This window comes from Haematobia irritans, chromosome 3, assembly GCF_050003625.1.
Source record: "Haematobia irritans isolate KBUSLIRL chromosome 3, ASM5000362v1, whole genome shotgun sequence".
In the NCBI taxonomy this organism is placed as follows: domain Eukaryota; kingdom Metazoa; phylum Arthropoda; class Insecta; order Diptera; family Muscidae; genus Haematobia; species Haematobia irritans.
Genome location: NC_134399.1, coordinates 81,132,969 through 81,155,115, shown reverse-complemented (window position 1 = coordinate 81,155,115; position 22,147 = coordinate 81,132,969). Strand labels below are relative to the sequence as shown.

The 22,147-nt window shown below is 32.9% G+C and overlaps 2 protein-coding genes across 2 annotated transcripts; one reads left to right on the top strand and one right to left on the bottom strand.

Moving 5' to 3' along the window:
- The first annotated feature begins 384 nt into the window (after nucleotides 1-384).
- On the top strand, nucleotides 385-6,101 carry Mrgn1 (Mahogunin ring finger 1). The gene is made up of 3 exons (XM_075299169.1): nucleotides 385-1,287; nucleotides 1,341-2,673; nucleotides 4,835-6,101. Exons 1-3 carry the CDS (start codon nucleotides 475-477, stop codon nucleotides 5,005-5,007), a joined length of 2,319 nt encoding a protein of 772 aa, XP_075155284.1. The 5' UTR covers nucleotides 385-474; the 3' UTR covers nucleotides 5,008-6,101.
- Nucleotides 6,102-8,152: 2,051 nt separating this feature from the next.
- Nucleotides 8,153-20,548, bottom strand: LOC142228832 (DDB1- and CUL4-associated factor 6-like). Its single transcript, XM_075299353.1, has 4 exons — nucleotides 20,410-20,548; nucleotides 9,304-10,636; nucleotides 8,684-9,249; nucleotides 8,153-8,624 (listed from the first exon to the last, which is right to left on the bottom strand). The coding sequence occupies exons 2-4, from the start codon at nucleotides 10,592-10,594 to the stop codon at nucleotides 8,352-8,354; spliced, it is 2,130 nt and encodes a 709-aa protein (XP_075155468.1). The 5' UTR covers nucleotides 10,595-10,636; nucleotides 20,410-20,548; the 3' UTR covers nucleotides 8,153-8,351.
- Nucleotides 20,549-22,147: the final 1,599 nt, after the last annotated feature.

The window sequence follows — 22,147 nt, the reverse complement described above, 5'->3', positions numbered from 1 at the left end:
ATAGAATTTTGGCTTTGACTTTCAATTTGAAGTGGGGATATCATTCATACAAATTTAGGTTGAAAAGTATTTGCAACGATGTTAATTTTGAATTTGACTCGCATCGAAAATTGTTTGACAAATTATTGAGTAGCGATGCATTTCAATTTGAGGATAACACTTGAGATATTATTGCTAATGTGTTGAATTTCACTGTTGAGGGTAATGTCTGTTTTTTGTTGAGAACGCGATTTTCTCAACAATTTCTCAACTTGAATATAACCCTAATCCTTTGAAAAAATGTTTGAAAAATTGTTGAAATTTAGCATTTTTCAAACGTTTGTGTTTATTGGGATACGAGTAAAAATTAGTCAGTAACGAGTACTTGTAATCAAATACTCGTTACTTTCCCAACACTATCTAGTTCGGTCCTGAACGACAAAAGACATTTTTGTTTATCGAAAAAAAAATCAATCTATACTGGACTAATTAGAAATGGGGGTTTTTACAAGTCGACAACAGAATGAACAAGAGGCAGAGTTAAATGCCAATACCAATGCTTACAAGTACCCTCCTCGAACGGGAAACAACTTCTTTGGGAGCCATTTCATTATGGGTGGTGAACGATTCGATACTCCTCAACCAGAATCTTATTTATTCGGCGAAAATGCGGATTTAAATTTTTTGGGTAATCGTCATCCATTCCCATTTCCATATCCCCCACCGCAAGCGAATGAACCAACCAAAACCTTGAAGAGCCTTGTCAATATACGTAAGGAGTCTGTTCGTTTCGTTAAAGTGACAAAAGAGAAGCAGCATACCGAGACTGATCAACATGATGGCAACTGTTTAAGTAGTGGTGAGACTATAGGGCCCCCACCATCCCTCTACAACATAGAGTTCACTTTTGACTCGGATGCTAAATGTGCCATCACCATCTACTATTTCTGTAGTGAAGAAGTAAGTCCCAGTGGTGTGACATTAACACCTCGCGATGGTCTCACCTCGGAAACCTATCATTTTGAGAAGGGCATAAATCAGTATTTCTCCCAACCTAGTCACGTTTTTAATCCTCATCTAATACCAGAGGACGATCTGATTTACAATCCAAGCAAGGAACAATATCCTGTGGCTATTCACTGTGTGGTCGAAGAAGGTAATGAGGACTGCCGCCAAAGCCACACGACAATCTGTGTCATTGATCACCATCCGGAAAGCAATAGTTACGTACTGAGAGCTTTGAAACAAAAAATATTCGTCGATGGTTTGTGCTACTTGTTGCAAGAAATTTATGGAATTGAAAATAAGGTAGCTATGCATGATATATTATCTGTTGCTGTTATTCATAGTCGCTTTTTTAGGCCATCAATAAGAGCTCCATTGATGAAGATCTGGACGATCATGGCAGCGAATGTGTTATATGCATGAGCGAAACCCGTGATACGCTCATATTACCATGTCGTCATTTATGCTTGTGTTATTCATGTGCTGATTCGTTGCGCTATCAGGCCAATTGTTGTCCTATATGTCGTGCTCCTTTTCGAGCTCTGTTGCAAATTAGAGCCGTTCAAAAGGGTGTCAACAATCATGTTTTACATCAAAATACTCCAACTTCTGCGGCAGGGGAACCTTTGGCCTGCGAACATCAAGTTCCAGCAGGATACATTCCAGTCTCTCTGATAGAGGCTTTAAATGGCCCCCCACAATATGTTGGTACGAGACGTGGGGTCGGAGATGGTAACGATATGATAGATGGCAGTGGTGCCATTGTAAATGGAGGAACATCTTCGGAACATCATAAAGCAACTTCTCCTTATAAGCCAACGTCTCAGAGACGTTCAAAAGGTAAAAAGAACGCTTCGACATCAACAAATTCCAGTGAAATGTCTACAATGACCAACAATACGGCCCAGTCGAATGGCTCGAAAGACAATGAAAATGACGATGAATCAAAATCTGTAGAAAAACGTTCATCTCAAGATAAATTACAAATTGTCAACGAGCGGCACAGTTTAAAGATTCCAAAATCTTCACATAAACGTCATTCCAAAGGTGCAGCCAATCCCGAAATGACTTCGACGGCAACTTCAATGCATGATGAAGCTGATGATGATAGCGAAAACGAAAAGTTATCGCCTCTATTGTCGCCTGGAAGTAAGTGTAAACCAATACCTCCACAAATGGCTAAAACATTGAGCATGACATCGGACAATGATGATCTAGATGCAGAAGTAGAGGAAGAACAGAATACTATGATAACCGAACCAAGGGTTGAATTCAAAACAAAAAAGAATACATCTTTCAAGAAACACAAAAAAGCAAATGACATTAAAATGACTACTTTGAATGCAAGTATTGGAGGCAGTGGTCCATCAGAAGCAGTAGTTACAGCACCTGTAACAATTCCTCCACCACCTGGTGCCACAGTAGGACAAGTCGCAGCAGAAGACAATGATTTTTATATTGCAGAAGATTCTCAAAATGGCATTTTAAGTCCTTTATGTCCGGAAAAGTCGAAGACATTGTCAGGAACAGGAGAGAAACTAAAATCTTCGTTGACGAAAAAAAATTTGCATAAGAAATCCACATCGGTCGGCAACATTGTGGGTTCTGGTGGTACAGGTGTGGGAGGTGCAATAGCCTGTTCGACAGGAGCTGTTGATATGAAAGGAAATAATGTCAGTTCATTGCCTGGTAAGTAAACTTAGTTATCGGCATGCTCTTTGTTTGCACCTTTTTCACATTGTTCGGAAGACGGTAACAACCTGTGGACCCAGACATATTTAGTGGTTTTGAACCCTTAACCAGAGACACTCAGTGATAAGAGAGAAGTTCACCACTGTGGTATCACAATGGACTTAATAGTCTAAGAGAGCCTAAATATCGGGCTGTCACTATACCTGGCCTACTCTCTCCCAGCAGCACCTGATAAAATGCAGTGACATAATTTTGCCATCACCTGCTATCGAAAATAGATGAGAAATCAGTTTACAACTGTTGCTGCTACCATTTGGTATCTCTTGGTAGATAAACTGTAACCACTTACTCCTGAACCGGCAATAGGAGATGTGTACCTAAAGTCTCAACGGTTTCGATACCTGACAGCAACTTCAATCTGGATGCATTCAGCATCGGGAACTAATGCTGAATGCGTCCAGACAACTCCGCACAAAAAAGAAATTCTGATGCAATCACGGAATTAATTGATCCAATTATTTTTTAATTGAAATGGGTTCAATCATTTCAATTAAATTGGGTTTCAAATAATAAGTGATTACAAAAGTAATTGATTTGGTTAGCAATTCAATTAATTCTTTAATTGATTCAATTAAAATTTTTTATTGATGCTAATTGCAGAACTCAATTAATTTTTTAATTTCAAACTTAACCAATTTCAATCACTTTCTTAACTGACTTTGCTGGATTACATATTTGGTTAAAATAACAGCTTCATGAAAATGGAGGTTAGTAGTAGGGTACCAATCACAGTACCAATTAATTTTTTAATTAAAAATCAAAAATTGTTGAATCATTGACTTAATGTTTCTGGTTTGATTAAAAAGTTAATTCTATTCCAGCTTCAATCAACTTTTTAATTAGAAATATTATTTTTTCTGTGTGGGGTCCATTCAAGGACCTTGCCAAAAGACCTGAAACTTACCTCATAGCAACACCAACTAAACTATATTTTACCGTAGCAGGGTTCTACAAACACCCTCTATGGGGTAAATCATACCATCAACGGTGCAATTTAAATTAATTTTTCAACTCAAATTTATTTTTATTTATTTTAGTAATACTAAAGCTTTCAAGATCCATAGATGTATTAATTAGTAATATCCCAGCAAAAAATGGAAGTTCTTCTAAAGGCACATCTTTAAAAGCACTTCAAAAAATGTCCTCCCAAAGATGTTCTTTATTTTAACTGCACAGGAAGTTCATTTGAGTTAATCTTTTTATAACTCGCTTTTTTCATATTTTTAACGGGAAATTTAAAATTTTATTGTTTCAAATAGGTTAAAAACAGATTAAGGATTAAAAAAAATGATGCAAATTTTTTTAATTTTGCCGAAAAAAATGCTAAATCCGTTTTAGAAAAATTGCGAAATTTTTGAAAATATTTGATGTCAAACGTTCCACACAAGCGTTATAAACATTAAAAATCATAAAAAATTTAAAAATTATTTATTCGTCAAAATATCACAAAATTTCTTAAATCACATGCAAAACACTGGGTTCGCATCACACCTTAAGAAGTGATGTAAATCGGATGCAACGGCTGTTGAAATGGTGGATATACGTCCTATGACAAGCCCATGCTAAATTCATCGCTTCTGCGTCAATTTTGCACCACTTCCGGATCCAAAAAAAAAAAATAAAACATTTTCACTACTTTTTTAGCGACGCTTTTTTGCTGGGATAATATAGCCCAGAAAAACAAGTATTAAAACTAAAAAAGAACATGAAATTAAGTATCGCTTGGTATTCCTACTCTTGGTTTCCCAATCACACATTAACCCGGATCAGCAACAAGCCAAAGAACAAATATTTAGAAATAAAGCTTAGGACCTTCGATGTCATAGCTTTATCCTCATGTATGCTTATAATTTACTTATCAGTATAAATATGAAATAAATAAATATTTAGAATTTTCGAAATTTATTTTAAGTTGTTTATTAAGTTAGTTTATTTAACTAATAATTTAATCGAACAAACTTTGGGTACCTTGTTAAAAAAACAATACCTTTTGTCCTATATATTCCGAGTTTGTTTTAATTCTCTGATAGATTCAATTTTAGTTTCCATATTACTTAGCTCATATACCCAATATTTATTAATTTGTATTCATATATAGATATGTTGGACAGTCCAGTAAGTGCGACATCAGCTTCCACTCGAAGTTCCAGTGACAGTTATTCTTCGAGTTCATCAACAAAACAGCTGCTTAGTTCGAACCCCAATACTACTACGGCGGCTAACATTATCGTCGATGATAAAACATCTCTTCAAAATGCAGTTAATGTTTAAATACTTTAAACACATATTATACTCGATATTTAGACTACTACACATACCATATATATATATATATATATATATATATATATATATAGAATATCTATAATATTTAGAGATAAGTATTTGTGTTTTTGTGTATGTTTTTATTGGATGAAGTACTACATTTTCCAGTAGATTAATTTTTCAATTGTTTAGAATAATATTCGTTTGAGAATCTTGTTAATCTTTTCCCGACACATTGGAATGTGACAACGTTGACTACTCTTTAGAGTTTAGTTTAAGCCGTTGACTTTAACCAGGGAGCAATAGAAAAAGATACTGGTTATTAATACTACTGGATAGTAATATATTTTTTATGCCAATATTATGTTCGCTTTTCGCAGAAAACATTTTAGCTAATAATAAGAAAATTAATTTATTTTGATAAATATGTCTATGATGGGTACAAAGAGAAATATATTTTTGATTTCAATCATACAATTATTAGCTCCAATTTAGTTGTAATTGAAACTACTTCAACGCCAATTACAAGATTAATTGTAAAATTTAATTGATCGCAATATTTTCTATATTTATTTTTGAAGCACAGAAAATATATTTTTCTTTGCTTCAATCACGAAATGAACTGATTCAATTTATTTTTAATTGAGACCGGTCCAAGGTTAATTAAAAATTTAATTAAACCAATTAAACACTTATTTTATATTCGATTTTTGACTTGATTAATAATTATTTAAATCAATAGATTTTTTGATTGAATATTTTCATCTTTAATTATAAACTTCTGTGTATACAAAAAAAAAAACATATCCAAAATTTCTAGCCAAAAGTGAACATAGTACCCAAATTTCGTTTATTATATTTATATGCAATTATTCCTTAAGCGATTTATGTTTATTGTCACCAATTGCGTGATACGCATTTTTATTTTATATAATATTCGGCTTTGGTGATTTACAATTATATATCCGTTTTTTTGTTATTTAGTCTAATTTTAAATTATAAAATTGCATTTGCAACTTTATGTTTTTCCATCCCATGCAAATATATTACGTTTGAGCATGAAAAATATTCTTGAATAAAAGTAATTATGATGACTATAATTTTCTAATGCTATTTATTGGGTAATACATGCAAAGCGAATTTGACAGTTCTGAATCGCATATACTGTGAATTTGAAGATGTGTTAAACAAATTTCACTACTTTAAAGGAAAAAACAAAAAAATTGTTTTTAAAAAAATCTATATTGGCGTTATCATGTCACACTTTTGGATTTTGAATGCTGAAATACCCAAAGTGCTGAAGGAGCATTCGGATATGTTCTTGGTTTCACATGAAAGACTTGTGGGGAAACTTTTCACGGAGTTTTTTTGGTGGAATCTTTCATATTTGCAAAAAAAAAAAGGTTTTTAAACCGAAGTAAATAACCAATTTTTCATATGTTTTCTTTTCTATATGCTTCATAAGTATTAGGTGATAAAATAGCATGGAAGCCCTCCTCTTCACGCATTGAAAATTTTGTAATTGAAAAAAATGTATGTTAATGCTTGATAGTTTACATCGAAGTATGTATGAATATGATTATGCTCAAATTTTTAATAAAAACAAACATGTTTTTTGAAGCAGATAAGACAAATTGAAACAATAATTTTGGTTACAGAATTGATTTTTAAGACGATGAAAATTCGTAAATTACGTTTGCAATTGATTTTTTCTCGCGATTTTTATATATTTTTTTTTAATTTCGCCTGATGCGCTTTTCATTCAAAAAACAATAGTTCGCTCTCAATTCAAAAGAAAAATAAAAAAAAATCCAAAAACACAATTTTCTTCTGAAGCGCTTTTCATTAGTATAAATCAAAATCATCAAAAGTAAAATCACGCGTTCATTAACTTTCATTTCAGAAAAAAATAAACTAAACAGAAAAAAAATTGTGCGACTATTTTGAAATAAATTTCGTATTAGTTGCTTTTGTCATCTGAAAATCGAGCGATTTTTTTTTTTTTGAAAAAATGTTCGACTTTGGCACTTTTCTTAAAAAAAAAATACTTTCACTCTTTCTTTTCAAAAGAAATATTAAGGTTTTTTTTATAATTCAAAAAATCGATCATTATTATTTTTACAAAGCCTATATCTCGAAAACTAAGCCCTGGGTAGCTAAAAAATATTCATAATATTTTTTGATTATACACCACTTTCATAATACTCTTAAATTTATATTAAAAAGAGAATAAACAAGAAAAAAATCAGAGGCCGATATCTCGAAAAACAGGCATTTTCAGCAAAATATTTAGTTAATATTTTCTTTTCAAAATACCCTATTTATACTAAATGGTGTACATTTTTTTAATTTAGTAAAAAAAAAATGCAACCATGGTTCCAAAAAAAAAAAACAAAAATTTTAAATAACAATTTGTAGGAGTCAACATCTCGAAACCTAGAGTCTCCGAAAAAAATTTACCAAAAACGCAAATGTAAGGCATTTTATGAAAAATTGCTGTCATAGTATATAGTGAATAAAAAGGAAAATACCGATTTTCAGGGGCCGATATCTCGAACTAGGCTTTGCTGACAAATTTTTTACTTTACATTTTTTTTTCAAAATGCACGCTTCTTTTCTAATAACTTTTGCTATATTAGATTTGTTCCGAAAAAAATCCCAAGTTGTTAAATTTGTGGCTTTTCAGGATTTTTTTTAAATAAATTTGAGTTTTCATTCAGTGTAAGCGATTCTTAGATCAGGGTCAACTATGAGAGGTGTTTTTATTCGCTTCTTGGTCGCGAAATGTCGGGATTTAAAAATATTGAATCCCGAGATTTTTAATACTCAATTCCGAATGACATCTCTAGTTCGAAGCAAACTATTCGATTTTTTCGTGTCCAGTAATGAGAGGTTAATTTTAATGTGTTAATATCTTTTGCTATAGTTCAATTTTGTTTTCAGACTGTTCAAGTTTGAGAGGTTTCAATGTAGCCGATTTCGGCAAACATATTTGGGGAGAAAATAATCTTTTTGCGACAAAAATGTTGTTACCTTATGCTCTTGTTGTGATCATATTCCCTCTCTGAGTGGATGTACGAAATTTGAGAACTCTAGGTGCTTTCATTGACATTCGTGTCATTCATTTCTTGTAGTCCCAAAGAGATCATCATTTGTTAGAAGAAAAACTGTGAAATAGCATCTATATTTACATTAATTAAATATTTTACTATAAAATAAAATTCATAAATAAATAATAGTTTTATTTAAATATAAAGCACCACTAATAATGATGTGTAGTACTGCCTAATAGTTGAATGTTTTTTGCATACTTCCTTTCTCAAATATTGAGAATCTGGAAAGAGCTGACATCAGTTATTTTCGTCATTTTGATTTGAAGAGTTACTGTTGTTATTGTTAGTAGTTGATGAATTGTTATTGTTATCCCCGGCAACTGCTTGTGAACTATCTTCATTATTAGCAGACGATAAAGTTGCTGTTGCTACATTCGAATCGTTACTATTTGAGTTCCTTTCTCGATTCCGCAGAGAATGTATACAGGCTAGCATGCGTATCATAAAAGCTGCTGGTACTGTAATAGTGTCTTTGGTTTGTTCTAGCATGATTGCATTACGTTTCATTAACTGCAATATGGAAACAAGAATTTGTAGGGCTATAAGATTAAGGAAAAGGTAACACTTACATCTTCGGCTTCCTCTTCATTGTAACTTTTCTCATTGAGTATTGGAGCCCAGATTTTTACATCATAATCTATTCCTGATGAAGCTAAATAAGGTAATTCCGGATGAGGTTGAAGGCAATTGACAACATGCTGGTCGGCCTGCATTAACATAACCAATTTTCCTGTACGCCTATCCCATGTAAAAATGTGTCCACAATCTGAGCCAGACATTACATAATTATTACCCCAAAAAGTAGCCTCCTTAATCATTGTTCGAGCATTACGATGTCCTGTGTATTTCATTCTGAGATAATCGAATATCACCTCCTTTGTTTCCATTTCAAGATCCGCTAATTCTTGATTGAGTGATGCCGAATCATCTTGGAATTCTGTATTATCAGTAGCACGGGAGGACGGAGTTTGATTTGTGATATTTGACATTTCAACATCATCGCCATCAGCACTTTGACTTCTGGATGGGCAATTGTTGGCTGCTTCGGATTGATTTTCCAAAGCTGATGAATGATTAGCCGCTAATGTACTTGCAGCAGCTCGTCGCCATGCTGACGAGGTGGAAGGCCTCGATTCTACAACAGAAAATTAGCTTTCCGGAATAAAAAGAAAATTTTTCCAGAGCTTACCTTCAACCACGTCCCTTGTCTCTAGAGTCTCATTACCTTCCTGGGCCGTTTCTCTTAAGGTCTCTTGCATTTGATTTGTCAAGCCCATGCGTGTACGAGGATCATTCAACATACGCGATATCACCTCTGTCATACGATTCATAATGTTGGCCTGCAATTGCGGTCTCACCTGACCAACTTCCCCACGTCCAGTATTTTCACGTTCTGGCCTTGCATCTGGTCCTGTGTCAGACCAATCGCCTCTTAGACGTAATCTTCTTGTAACCTGTTCCGCTGTCATAGGCGGTGGTGTGGCGTCTTGATGGAAAGAACGCCCCTTCTTGGATAAATCACATACATCTACGCCTTCATTTTGTAAATCAAACAAGTACAAATACTCCGATGAATAGCTCACTAAGAGTTCGGATTCTTCAGGACTATATCGTATGCATGTAATACGATATTGACGATTTGTGGGCAGTGGTATCGGATATGCTTTTACTGGACGCGTATGCCGTTCGGTAGTGGGTATGGAACTATCACTAAAATCAATCACAGATAAATAACGACGATCGTATATGCGTACAATAGCATCACTACTGCCAACAGCCACATAGTTACTACTGATGGGAGCCAAATCCATGGCATTTATAGCCGATGGACTAAATATCAGTATATTGTCTTTACAGCAAGTCTTATGGCAACTAGAAATTTTCCTCAGATCAAAAAGTCGCACGGTGCCATCTTCGCCGCAACTCATAAACGATCGAGGTTCTGTAGGAACTGTCATTACCTCATAGGTTGTACCACTTTTGTGACAATTGAAAAAGCCAACATTTGTGTCGTTGTCAGAGATCCTTTCGAATACGGATGGCATTGGTTCATCGCTGATTATATGTTTGCGTACTCTCTTAATGTACGGAGCCAAAAGTTCGGTGTGCAAAACAATACCATCTCCCGAGCATGATACAATAGCCTGATCATTAGATTGTGGCATAAAACGTGCACTAAATATATTTGCCCTATGCGCTGTCTTATATTTGAGTAGGACTTCTTGATTATTGGGATTTGTAACAGCTATGAATTGATCATCGGAACCGGTTATTAAATATTCACCCGTCACATTCCAGTGCACCGTATTTACACATCCCGAATGTATGGGCAAACGGCACATTAGTCCTAAACGTTGCACATAGTCTAAGGAATCTTTAGCACTTGCAATTAAATTTCGTTGTACCACATGTGGATTATAATGATCCCGCTGTAGAATGCTGCGAAACACACTATTTCTCGAAAGCGTGTCGCGCGGCATTTTCTACAAGACGGAAGCAAGATTTGCCCCGCCGACTTCTACCTAGAAATATAAAAGAAGGGAAAGGAAAATATTTTAAGTATTTTACAATTTACACTCTTCTTACATTCAACTTAAAGAAATGTGATGAACCTATAAAGCAATCACTGGTTGGTAAAATAGAAAACGCAAACTCAATCAATAATCACAAAGGCAATGGGACATTAATCAGACATCAATAAACATATCTCCCTGTAAATCATTTCAGTGAATATAAATTATAATGGATCTCGTTATACAATTACAAAACCAGCGCCTCATACACAATATTTCTTATGATTCAATCACGAAATTAATTGGTACAAATAATTTTTTAATTGAAGTATCTTCAATCACGAAATTAATTGGTCCAAATAATTTTTTAATTGAAGTATCTTCAATCACGAAAATGATATTATCAATCAACGTTTTAAATGGGCATAAAAAATATTTGATTAAAAAATTAATTAATTTCATTAGCAAATTTCAAATAATTTTTTAAAAAATTAAAAAAAAAATCAATTGTTTTTTAAATGATTAGTCTTCCGTGTTTGGTCAAAAAATTTTATCAATTAATTTTTTAATTGAAAAAGTTTGTTAGCTTCAATCAAGTTTTTAATTGCAAATATTTTGGTGGTATTTTTTCTATTTATATATATCGAACTTCTGATTGGATGTATAAGCATATAAATAGTGCATTTATATGCAGTTTTTTTTCTCTTCGCATTAGAAAAACGTTATCTTGAAAATATAAAACGATTTGTTTATTGACATAGATTTGTTTGTTCTAACCCCATCATCGACGAATGGCAATGTCAATAGCCTAAAACTGATTATCTATAACCTTGGAACAATTCATATGGTACGGCCTATTTTCGTCATTCATGTAATAGTGTATCATTGTAAAAAATGAAAACTTCTTATCTGAAATTAAATGCGAAAACGTGTCTAAACATAAGGGTATAAAAAGTGACACGAGTCTAGATTATTGATTGAATCCAATTCATTTTTTTATCATGAAATGTTATGTAACAATAAAATAAAATTTTTTATAATTACAAGTAAATATGCAAGATGAGTCACTTTGCGGATTAAAATTGGAGTCAGATATGTAAAATTGGGAGATCGGTGTTTGTGTTTGTGTTTCAAATACGATCTGACATAGAAAGTCACCGAATTTCCAATTAGGGGTCACATTCCGTAAATCTGATAAACAATTGCAAGATATTTATTTATTTATTTCGACCAAGTCTATAAGACTGTAAAAACGTTGCAAGAATGAGGGCAATAGCTTTGCTACTCCAATAAAAATAAAAAGCTCTTTAAAACTAATTTATGTAGTAAATATAAATTTATCAATTTTTTGCTTCGAGATTATGAGATTATATCATATGTAACGATTCGTAATTCTTACCATCAATCATAAGGGCAATTTTCCTGGACGCTTTTCTGCCATAATTTAACATTTTTTGTATAAAATATTTTATTTTTCTATTTTTTTTTTTAATATTTTGTATTGTTTTGGATAATTTATTCACATGTGTACTCTTTTGGTTTTATGTTTTCGTTTATATAAGAGGATTCAACATAGCGCCCCAGAACCTTGACCTTAGGCTATTTTTATTTCGTTCAAATGTCTAATATGTATTCCATATTAAAGGAAGATTTTTTTGCGCGGAATCCGGGAAATTTTTCAGATTTCCCGTTTTTCTGGGAATGGAAACAGCCCGAGAATTAAATCCTAATTAAATGTAGCCCTTGAACAGCAGATAAAGCGTTGCTCGAGGACACTCGTTTTAAATAGAGGTGTGCACGTGAGTAATATTTTACTCACGCACACTCACGACGGAAAAATCTTACTCACTCACACTCACGCACGATATTGTTTGGTAGGACTCACGTTCACGCACACTCACGAAAAGAAAATTTGGACTCACGCACGAAAATGTCGTGACTCACGAAAAATACCGTGACTCACGAAAAATGTCGTGACTCACGAACAATTTTTTGAGTACTTTACCTTAGCGACGTGTCTGAAAACATGAGCATTATTAAAATCGAGAGCTTTATTACACTCTTAACATCCCAGGTGTCACTAAAATTGTAAATGAATTTAACTCTTATGTTGGTAAGCGGGATTATTTTCGTGAGCGTAAATCTTTACTCACGCACGCTCACGAAGATAATATTTTCGTGACTCCCACTCACGCACGACATATTGGTTTGTTAGTCACGATCACACACACACTCACGCCGTTGCCATGAGCGTGAGTCACGAGAATTTCGTGTCAATAAGAAAAATAAATAAGAAAAATTCATAAAATATTTATTTGAATCGATAGTACGGTCAATATAGTCCAATTTTGGCATAATCTTTTCAACAGGCTTATCTTCACTCCAAAATCGACAATTCTTCTTATTTACATACCCATTGAGGCAGAAATGCGCTTCGTCGCTGAAAATATTTTTTCGATAAGAAACACATTGCTCGTTATATTTTAGACATAACTGAAGATGTTTGACAGAGAGACAAAACACGAAACGTGTGTCACCTGTTTAAACCAGTGTTGACAAAAAGATAACAGCTAAAAAATCACCCTTTACACCCTACCATTCCCAGCAATTATAATTCATATTAAGCTTTTAACATGCAAAAAAAAATACCCGAAGTATTGGTCTCAGACCTAATAAGGTGTATATATTGTGGGCCGTGGTGAAATTCCGAGTCGATCTAGTCCGTCTGTAGAAATTACGCTCACTTCCGAAAGAAATAAGCTATCGCTTAAAACTTTGTATAAGTAGTTGTTATTTAAGTACGTCAGATGGTATTGCAGTTAGGCCATACCCGACCTCCCATAAATATAAACTCCATATATACCTATCCCTCAGATTTGACTTCTGGAGCCTCCTGGAACAGCAAAATTTAATTCGAAATTTGGTGCGAACAAAAATAACGATTAGATTAATTGTCTCATGTTATTTTAATACTTAAACCTGACATTGCACTATGGGCGGAAATCGCAAAACAGCGGCAAAGAGTCAAACTTTCAAAATGAAAAATTATTGGATATTCCAATTGAAATTACTATAGAACATCTTGGAAAGTAAAAATCGAAAGTTAATTTAAAACTTGGCAACCCTGTTCAGGAGAAAAAGGCTGCCAATGTTTACCAAAATTTATGCCAGTTGCGTTTAATCAAGGCGAACAAAAATTGAAAAATTTCGTGCTTAATTTTTTTCGCAATAAAAGTGAATAAAGAAAACTTTTAAATGTTGATTCTAAGAGGAGGTTTAGTAGTTCAAAATGTTGTAAAGACTTTAAAAAAAATATTTTTGTTTTTGAACTTGAATTTATGGATTCAAAATTGCGGTTTATATGTGAAAATTGTAACACATACGTATATTTGCGAGGAATATAACTAGAAATGTTAACGATTGTTAATGAAATTTTTTGTTTATTATTGTTCGTGAGGAAGTTTACTTTTACGTGCTGTAAAGTTTGTCTGCCCAAACTTGCCCATACTAAAATAAATGTAAGGTTTTTATAGTCAAATTTGGGAAAATCGGGCGATGCATATATATGGTAGCTATATCTAAATCTGAACCGAATTTGATGAAATTTTGCACACTTTAAGGGTACTATAAAAAATTACTTTGTGTTAAATTTGAAGACAATCGGGAAGTAAATAAGCGCAGTATGGTCTAATTTGTCGAAATCGGGCGATACATATATATGGGGGCTATATGTAACTTTGATCCATTTTTACGAAATTCAACCGTGTTTGTCCTTTGACCAAGAAAACATGTTGTACCAAATTTTATCAAAATCGGTAAATAATTGCGACCGGAATACTGCGAACAACAAACACAGAGGGACGGAATTACAGTTAGATACCGAAAAATGTGATTTTGATGGTTAATATTTGTTTAATTTTAATTAATAAAATGGCAACTGGTTTATAATATTAAACATCAAGTTCTGGGGATAAGGCGCTTTCTTAATAAGGAAAATAAGCAAATATAAATTAAACTCCATCTAAGAGTATATTCTATAGTATTCCAAGTGGAATTACAATTTCGACCCCTCTATAGTAACGCACCTGGAATAAGGGGGACTGACTCCCTTTTTGTTGGTAACATTTGATTTTGATAAGATATATCGATATACCATGTTTGGCGATACCAGATTGATTGTAAATAATTTTTGCCGCAAATTTTCAATTTCCGCCCATAGAGCATTGCATCGAAAATGTCAGCAATAAAGAAGAAGAAATTTGGTGCGTGATGTGACCAGGGCTGTGGAGTCGGAGTCTTGGAGTCGGAGTCTTGGAGTCGGAGTCTTGGAGTCGGAGTCTTGGAGTCGGAGTCTGAAGATTTTGCTGGAGTCGGAGTCGTAAAAATTTTGCTCGACTCCGACTCCGGCTAAACCAAATTTTTTAAAATACTTCACATTTTTGTAACTAAGCAAGTTTTTACGCAAATTAGATTCCATTGCGTTATTCATTCGATCAATGTACAGCATGATTGTAAATGAAAATCAACCAATTACGGCTATCTTTTTATGTTTCCTAGAATGCTAGACTAGCAGATGGGCTGGATCGATCCATTTTAATGCCCATATCAATTTATTTGAAATATTTCGAACAATCGAAATTATTTTGTTTAATTTTATCTTAAGGCCATATACATATGTGGAATATTGGCAGAAAATTTTTTCAAATTTGTTTTTTATAGAAAAATTGTCAAAATGTTATTTCTATAAAAAGTTTTGTCAAAATTTTATTTCTATAGCAAATTTTGTCAAAATTTTATTTCTATAAAAAATTTATTCAAAATTTTATTACTATAGAAATATTTTTTTTCTATGGGAAATTTAGTCAAAATTTTATTTCTATGGAAAATTGAGTCAAAATTTTGTTTCTATAGAAAATTTTGCAAAATTTAGTTTGTTACACAATCTTTTTTTCAAAATTTTATTTCTATTGATAAGTTTATTTCTATAAAAATTTAAATCAAAATTTTATTTCTATAGAAAATTTTGCCAAAATTTTATAATAATAGATTTTTTTATTAGAAAATTCGGTCAACATTTTATTTCTATAGAAAATTTTGCCAATATTTTATAGTAATAGATTTTTTTATTAGTAAATTTGGTCAAAATGTTATTTCAATAGAAAATTTTGTCAAAATTTTATTTCTATAGAAAATTTTGTCAAAATTTTGTTTCTGTAGGAAAATTAGTCAAAATTTTGTTTCTGTAGAATATTTTGCAGAATTTTATTTTCTACACAAAATTTTTTCTTAAATCATATTTTTATTGAACATTTTATCAAAATTTTATTTCTATAAGAAAAAATTGTCAAATTTTATTTCTATAGCAAATTTTCTCATTTTTTTCTTACTGATGCTCACTGAAAACTCACTGCTATAAAAAATGTATTCAAAATTTTATTACTATAGAAATATTTTTTTTCTATATAAAATTTAGTCAAAATTTTTATTTCTATACAAAATTAAGTCAAAATTTTGTTTCTATAGAATATTTTGCAAAATTTTATTTCTATAGAAAATTTTGTAAAATTAATACACAATTTTTTTTAATTGTATTTCTATTAATAATTTTTTCAAACTTTTTATTCTATAAAAAATTTAGCCAAATTTTATTCTAAATTTTATTTCTATATATTTGGTCAAAATTGGATTTCTATAGAAAATTTTGCCAAAATTTTATTTCTATAGAAAATTTAGTCAAAATTTTATTTACTAGACAAAAAATTGTATGCTTACTGATACTCACTGCTAAGTCGAAAACTTGTAGAAATGACTCAAATTTCAAATTTTTCAATGAATGAATCATAAATGCATTTTGCGAAAATTGTCTAAACAATTATAAATATTTCCCAAATATTGCCCGAGATTTTGTAGAAGTCTGATTTGAGATTTTATCAAAATGTAGATCTAAATACAAAGTTGTGCAGAGTATATTATAATCGGCCCGCCCGGCTTTAGACTTTCCTTGCATTTTTATTTTTTGTTAAAAATTGTGTTACGTCCCATAACGTTAGTTTTAAATTTTAAGTACATAGATTTTGTAGAAGTATATACAATTTTGCCTAAATAGATTCAGATTCAAATTCATGCATATAGTTTCATTTATTTATTAAACATTGCCCTAAATTTGAAATATAGAGTTCAATTGGCATCTAAAGTTAAATTAAGACATTTTTTTGCACACATAAATAAATACGATACTTTATATCGATCCACTAACGGCGCCCCCACAAATAGAACTACAAATTTGTGGTATTAAAATGAGATTTAGTTATATACCCGGAGTCGACTCCGGAGTCGGAGTCGGAGTCGAGCTTATGAAAAATGCTGGAGTCGGAGTCGGAGTAGAGCAAAATTGGCTCGACTCACAGCCCTGGATGTGACTATATGCCCTCTACCAACCGTTCAAAAAATTGGTCTAAATCGCACAAAAAATATTTTTTGTATTCAATCACGAAATTAATTGATGGCAATTAATTTTTAATTGAAACGTATCAATCACCAAAGTCAATTAATTTTATTTTTCCAAAGAAAAAATGAATTTGATACAACGAATTTTTTGATTGACTTTTGTTTTAAATAAAAACAAGTATATACGGCCGTAAGTTCGGCCAGGCCGAATCTTATGTACCCTCCACCATGGATTGCGTAGAAATTTCTACGAAAGACTGTCATCCACAATAGAATTACTTGGGTTGTGGTATCTTAAAACTTCTTAACATCGTTTTCTGAATTGTGAGTTAGTCCATATATTAGACAAAAAAGTATGTATATAGGTAAGTCTACAAATAATTACGAATCGATATGGACTTTTGCACGGTACGTAGAGAGCCAGAATTGAAATATGGGGGTCGCTCATATGTGTGGGCTATATACAATTATGAACTTGATATGGACCAATTTTTGTGTGATTGGGGATCGATTTATCTGAGGGCTGTATATAACTATAGACCGATATGGACCTAGTTAGCATGGTTGTTAACGGCCATATACTAGCACAATGTATCAAATTTCAACTGACTCGGATGAAATTTGGCTCCTCCAAGAGGCTCCAAAACAAAATCTCGGGATCGGTTTATATGATTATGGACTGATATGGACCACTTTTGGCATGGTTGTTAAATATCATATACTACCACCACGTACCAAATTTCAACCAGATCGGATGAATTGCGCTTCTCCAAAATGCACCGGAGGTCAAATCTGGGGATCGGTATATATGGGGGCTATATATAATTATGGACCGATGTGGACAGGATCGGATGACATTTGCTCTCTTAGAGGATCCGCAAGCCAAATTTGGGGGTCCGTTTATATTGGGGCTATACGTAAAAGTGAACCGATATGGCCCAATTGCAGTACCATCCGACCTACATCAATAGCAACTACTTGTGCCAAGTTTCAAGTCGATAGCTTGTTTCGTTCGGAAGTTAGCGTAACAGACGACGACATGCTCAGATCGACTCAGAATTTTACCACGACCCAGAATATATATCCTTTATGGGGTCTTAGAGCAATATTTCGATGTGTTATAAACGGAATGACAAATTTAATATACCCCCATCCTATGGTGGAGGGTATACAACTGACTCGGATGAAATTTGCTCCTCCAAGAGGCTCCAAAACAAAATCTCGGGATCGGTTTATATGATTATGGACTGATATGGACCACTTTTGGCATGGTTGTTAAATATCATATATACTACCACCACGTACCAAATTTCAACCAGATCGGATGAATTGCGCTTCTCCAAAATGCACCGGAGGTCAAATCTGGGGATCGGTATATATGGGGGCTATATATAATTATGGACCGATGTGGACAGGATCGGATGAAATTTGCTCTCTTAGAGGATCCGCAAGCCAAATTTGGGGGTCCGTTTATATTGGGGCTATACGTAAAAGTGAACCGATATGGCCCAATTGCAATACCATCCGACCTACATCAATAGCAACTACTTGTGCCAAGTTTCAAGTCGATAGCTTGTTTCGTTCGGAAGTTAGCGTAACAGACGGACGGACATGCTCAGATCGACTCAGAATTTTACCACGACCCAGAATATATATCCTTTATGGGGTCTTAGAGCAATATTTCGATGTGTTATAAACGGAATGACAAATTTAATATACCCCCATCCTATGGTGGAGGGTATACAAATTGCTGAACCAATTACATTTTTAATTGAATATTATTCAATTAAAATTTTAATTGGAAAAATATTGGTGACATTTTTTCTGTGTATAGCCCCATATAAAAAACAATGCCCAGATTTGACTTCCGGATTCTCTGGAAGGATCAAATTTCATCCGATATGGTTGAATTTTGGAACGTGAACGAAACAAGAATTAAAGAGGTTTATAAAGGTATTCAATATTAGTTTTTTTTTTATTTAACAAAGACTCCGTATGGACTAACGCCCTGCTCATGTATATCGAACGAAAGCTTTCTTTCGTATTCCAAATGAACGAAAATTGATTTTGGTTCCTCTAATTCGAAAGGCAAGGCACTTTATATTTTGTTGTCGAGTAATAAACGAACATATACAATATGTATCAAGAAAAACATTGTTAAATTTGAATGAATTTTCAGGCCAAAAATTTGAAAATACTCATTTTTGATAATAGATGTTTTCTCATACAAACGATACCAACTTACAAAAATAGAAAAATCCAAATTCTTTCGAATGGGTTTTCATTCGATATACAGTAACAGGGCATAAGTTACAATCTAGTATACAATTTTAAGAAGGCCCTCGGCAAATGCTACCACAACCCAAGTAATTCGATTGTGGCTGAAGTCTCTAATTGAACTTTGTGTTCAATCCATGATGGAGGGTACATAAAATTCGGCCTGTCCGTATATGCAAAACTATAGTACCACTACCACCATCGCCAGTCTTCAATATGAAATAAATGGTATAGAAAACCTCAAACGGACACATGGATGAATGAAAAAAATATTGGCCAAGCTCCCACAACGAAACAAAATGGGCAAACACACACACACATATTTGGACTAGCATAACAGTCTTGCATATGCCTCCGTCATTCATGGTATAGCGAGAGATGAGGCCATCGTAAACGGGGACAACAAAAAGAACTTGCTGTCGAAGAAAAACACTAAACCAGTAGAACTACAAAAATAAACAAATAATAGATCACAATCAATAACATCTTTAGACATTACTTTGCGTCATTGAAAGACATTTCGAAGCATTATCTAAAGGATGAAAGTGATCAAAATAACTAATATGAACGAACAAATTCAAAGTTATACTCATATGAGATCTGAGGGATAAAGTACATAACAACCATCGGTACTTTATAGATAAAGAACAGGGACCTACAATGCATACATACGAAATTATATATTATTAAAAACAAACTTATCTTCATATCATATGGAATATGTAAGTTCTTTGTTATTTTCTCATATGTCACTATTAAAATATTTTCTCAACATTTTGCTTTTTGATACTACTGCGGAAACATAGAAAATTAAGATTCATCTTCCTTATTTTGTCAATGCCAGACAAGCTGTTGTTCTATATGAAAAACAAGAATATTTATCATAAATACCTATGTAATTTCTTCTTGGTGGTTCTACAAGTTTGATGTACTTAATGTGAACACACAAATATACTATGTATTATTTGGTAACATTGATTTTGGTCTCATTTATTTAACTCAGCGTTATCACATTTCTTTACTTTGTAGCGTTTTTTATTTTCTAATCGATTGTTTACCTAAGATTAGATGGGGAAAATGATTTGCCAAACCAAATTTATTGTTTGCAGCACAAGTTGGACGTTTATGCACTGTACTTGCTTTTTTTTTAAACAAAATACTTCAGTACTACCGTAAAGTATACTTCCGCTAAGGAATCTCATAAGAAACTGAAAACACACAAAAAAAGTTTAACAGCTGTTGATTTATCGATAACATGCCATAAATATTATATGATTGTGTTGCCAGCATTGGGAATTTCTTTCCATATTGGGTATTTTCCCCAAATTGGAGATATGTTTTCCACGGATGGGGACGGATGAGTTGGGGATTTGGTGGGGAATTTCTATAAAATTGGAAATTTTTTGATTCGGTATATTAAATCCTATTTAGAATAATGTTTTTAAAAGAAGCACAGCGTCAAAATTAAAAAAAACTTAGCTCCTCTTTATTCCACGGCATACAAAATAGTGCAAATGGAGCATTTGGACCAGAAACGGAACAGGGTTGGACGATGTACATCAGTATAATATAGCAGAATTACAACTTTTTTTTAATTTGGCGGCACTTCTGTGAATCCCTTTATTCCATTGGGAATGTCGAAAATTTTTCACCAATATCCCTTTCACAATTGTAAGCATAATAACCAGACCCAGAAAACAAATTCGTTGCCTCAACCGAATTATTTGCCAACCGAAAGCTGGTGGTTCCAACAACTATCAATGATATCTGTCAGCAAAACTAACATTTGGCAATTGTAACTGCATGGTAGTATGTTGGATCAACTTTGCATCGGTTGTCGCAATCGCATATTAATTGCTTGGTTTGATGGTGCAACCGCCCTCGATGTTCTTTATTATTACCCTATTCAAATTACAATATTAAATGAAAGGGCAGGTCCCTGCCAGCATTTCAAAGTTCTATTTCTTCCTCATCGCTACCACAGACTCGTAAGTGACACTGCAACAACCGCCAACTGTCATAGTATTTTGCCATCACTATTAGCATGAAAGTATTTTGCCATCACTATTGTTATGAATGTATCCTGAAGGGCGCCTAATAATTACACTCATGCGATACTTTTTTGTAGTAACTTGGCGTGGTACAACATCTCAATAGTGACGGCGCTTTTCCGAGGAGTTTTTGATACGACTGTTTTCGACGTAGTGGGGATACTCAGAAGCGCCCCCAAATTCAAAAAAATATTGGCAGGGCAGTTGTATTGGATATATAATGGGAGAAATAATTAAAACATTGTTCTTGTAACAAAAAATAGGTTACTGTTATTATCTCCTTATTGTAATGATCGAATTGCAACCAACCATTTCTCTGGGTGTAGAGCCCTCAGAACCTGAGAAAGTTATTTTCCCTTTCACAAAGTCTTAAAAGACTGTAGCGATGGGAATAAATTCAAACTTTGAAATGATGGCAGGCAAATATAAGAGCAAATGGAACGAACCTACTTTAGTAAAAGTGGTTACAAATTTTTTTTGCGGTAAAAGAGTGTATTTTAAAGAGAAAATGTAAAGTAAAAAAAATTGGCGGAAAGGCCTGCAAATCGGTATTTTCCTTTATATATATATATATATATATATATATATATATATATATATATATATATATATATATATATATATATATATATATATATATATATATATATATATATATATATATATATATATATATATATATATATATATATATATATATATATATATATATATATATATATATATATATATATATATATATATA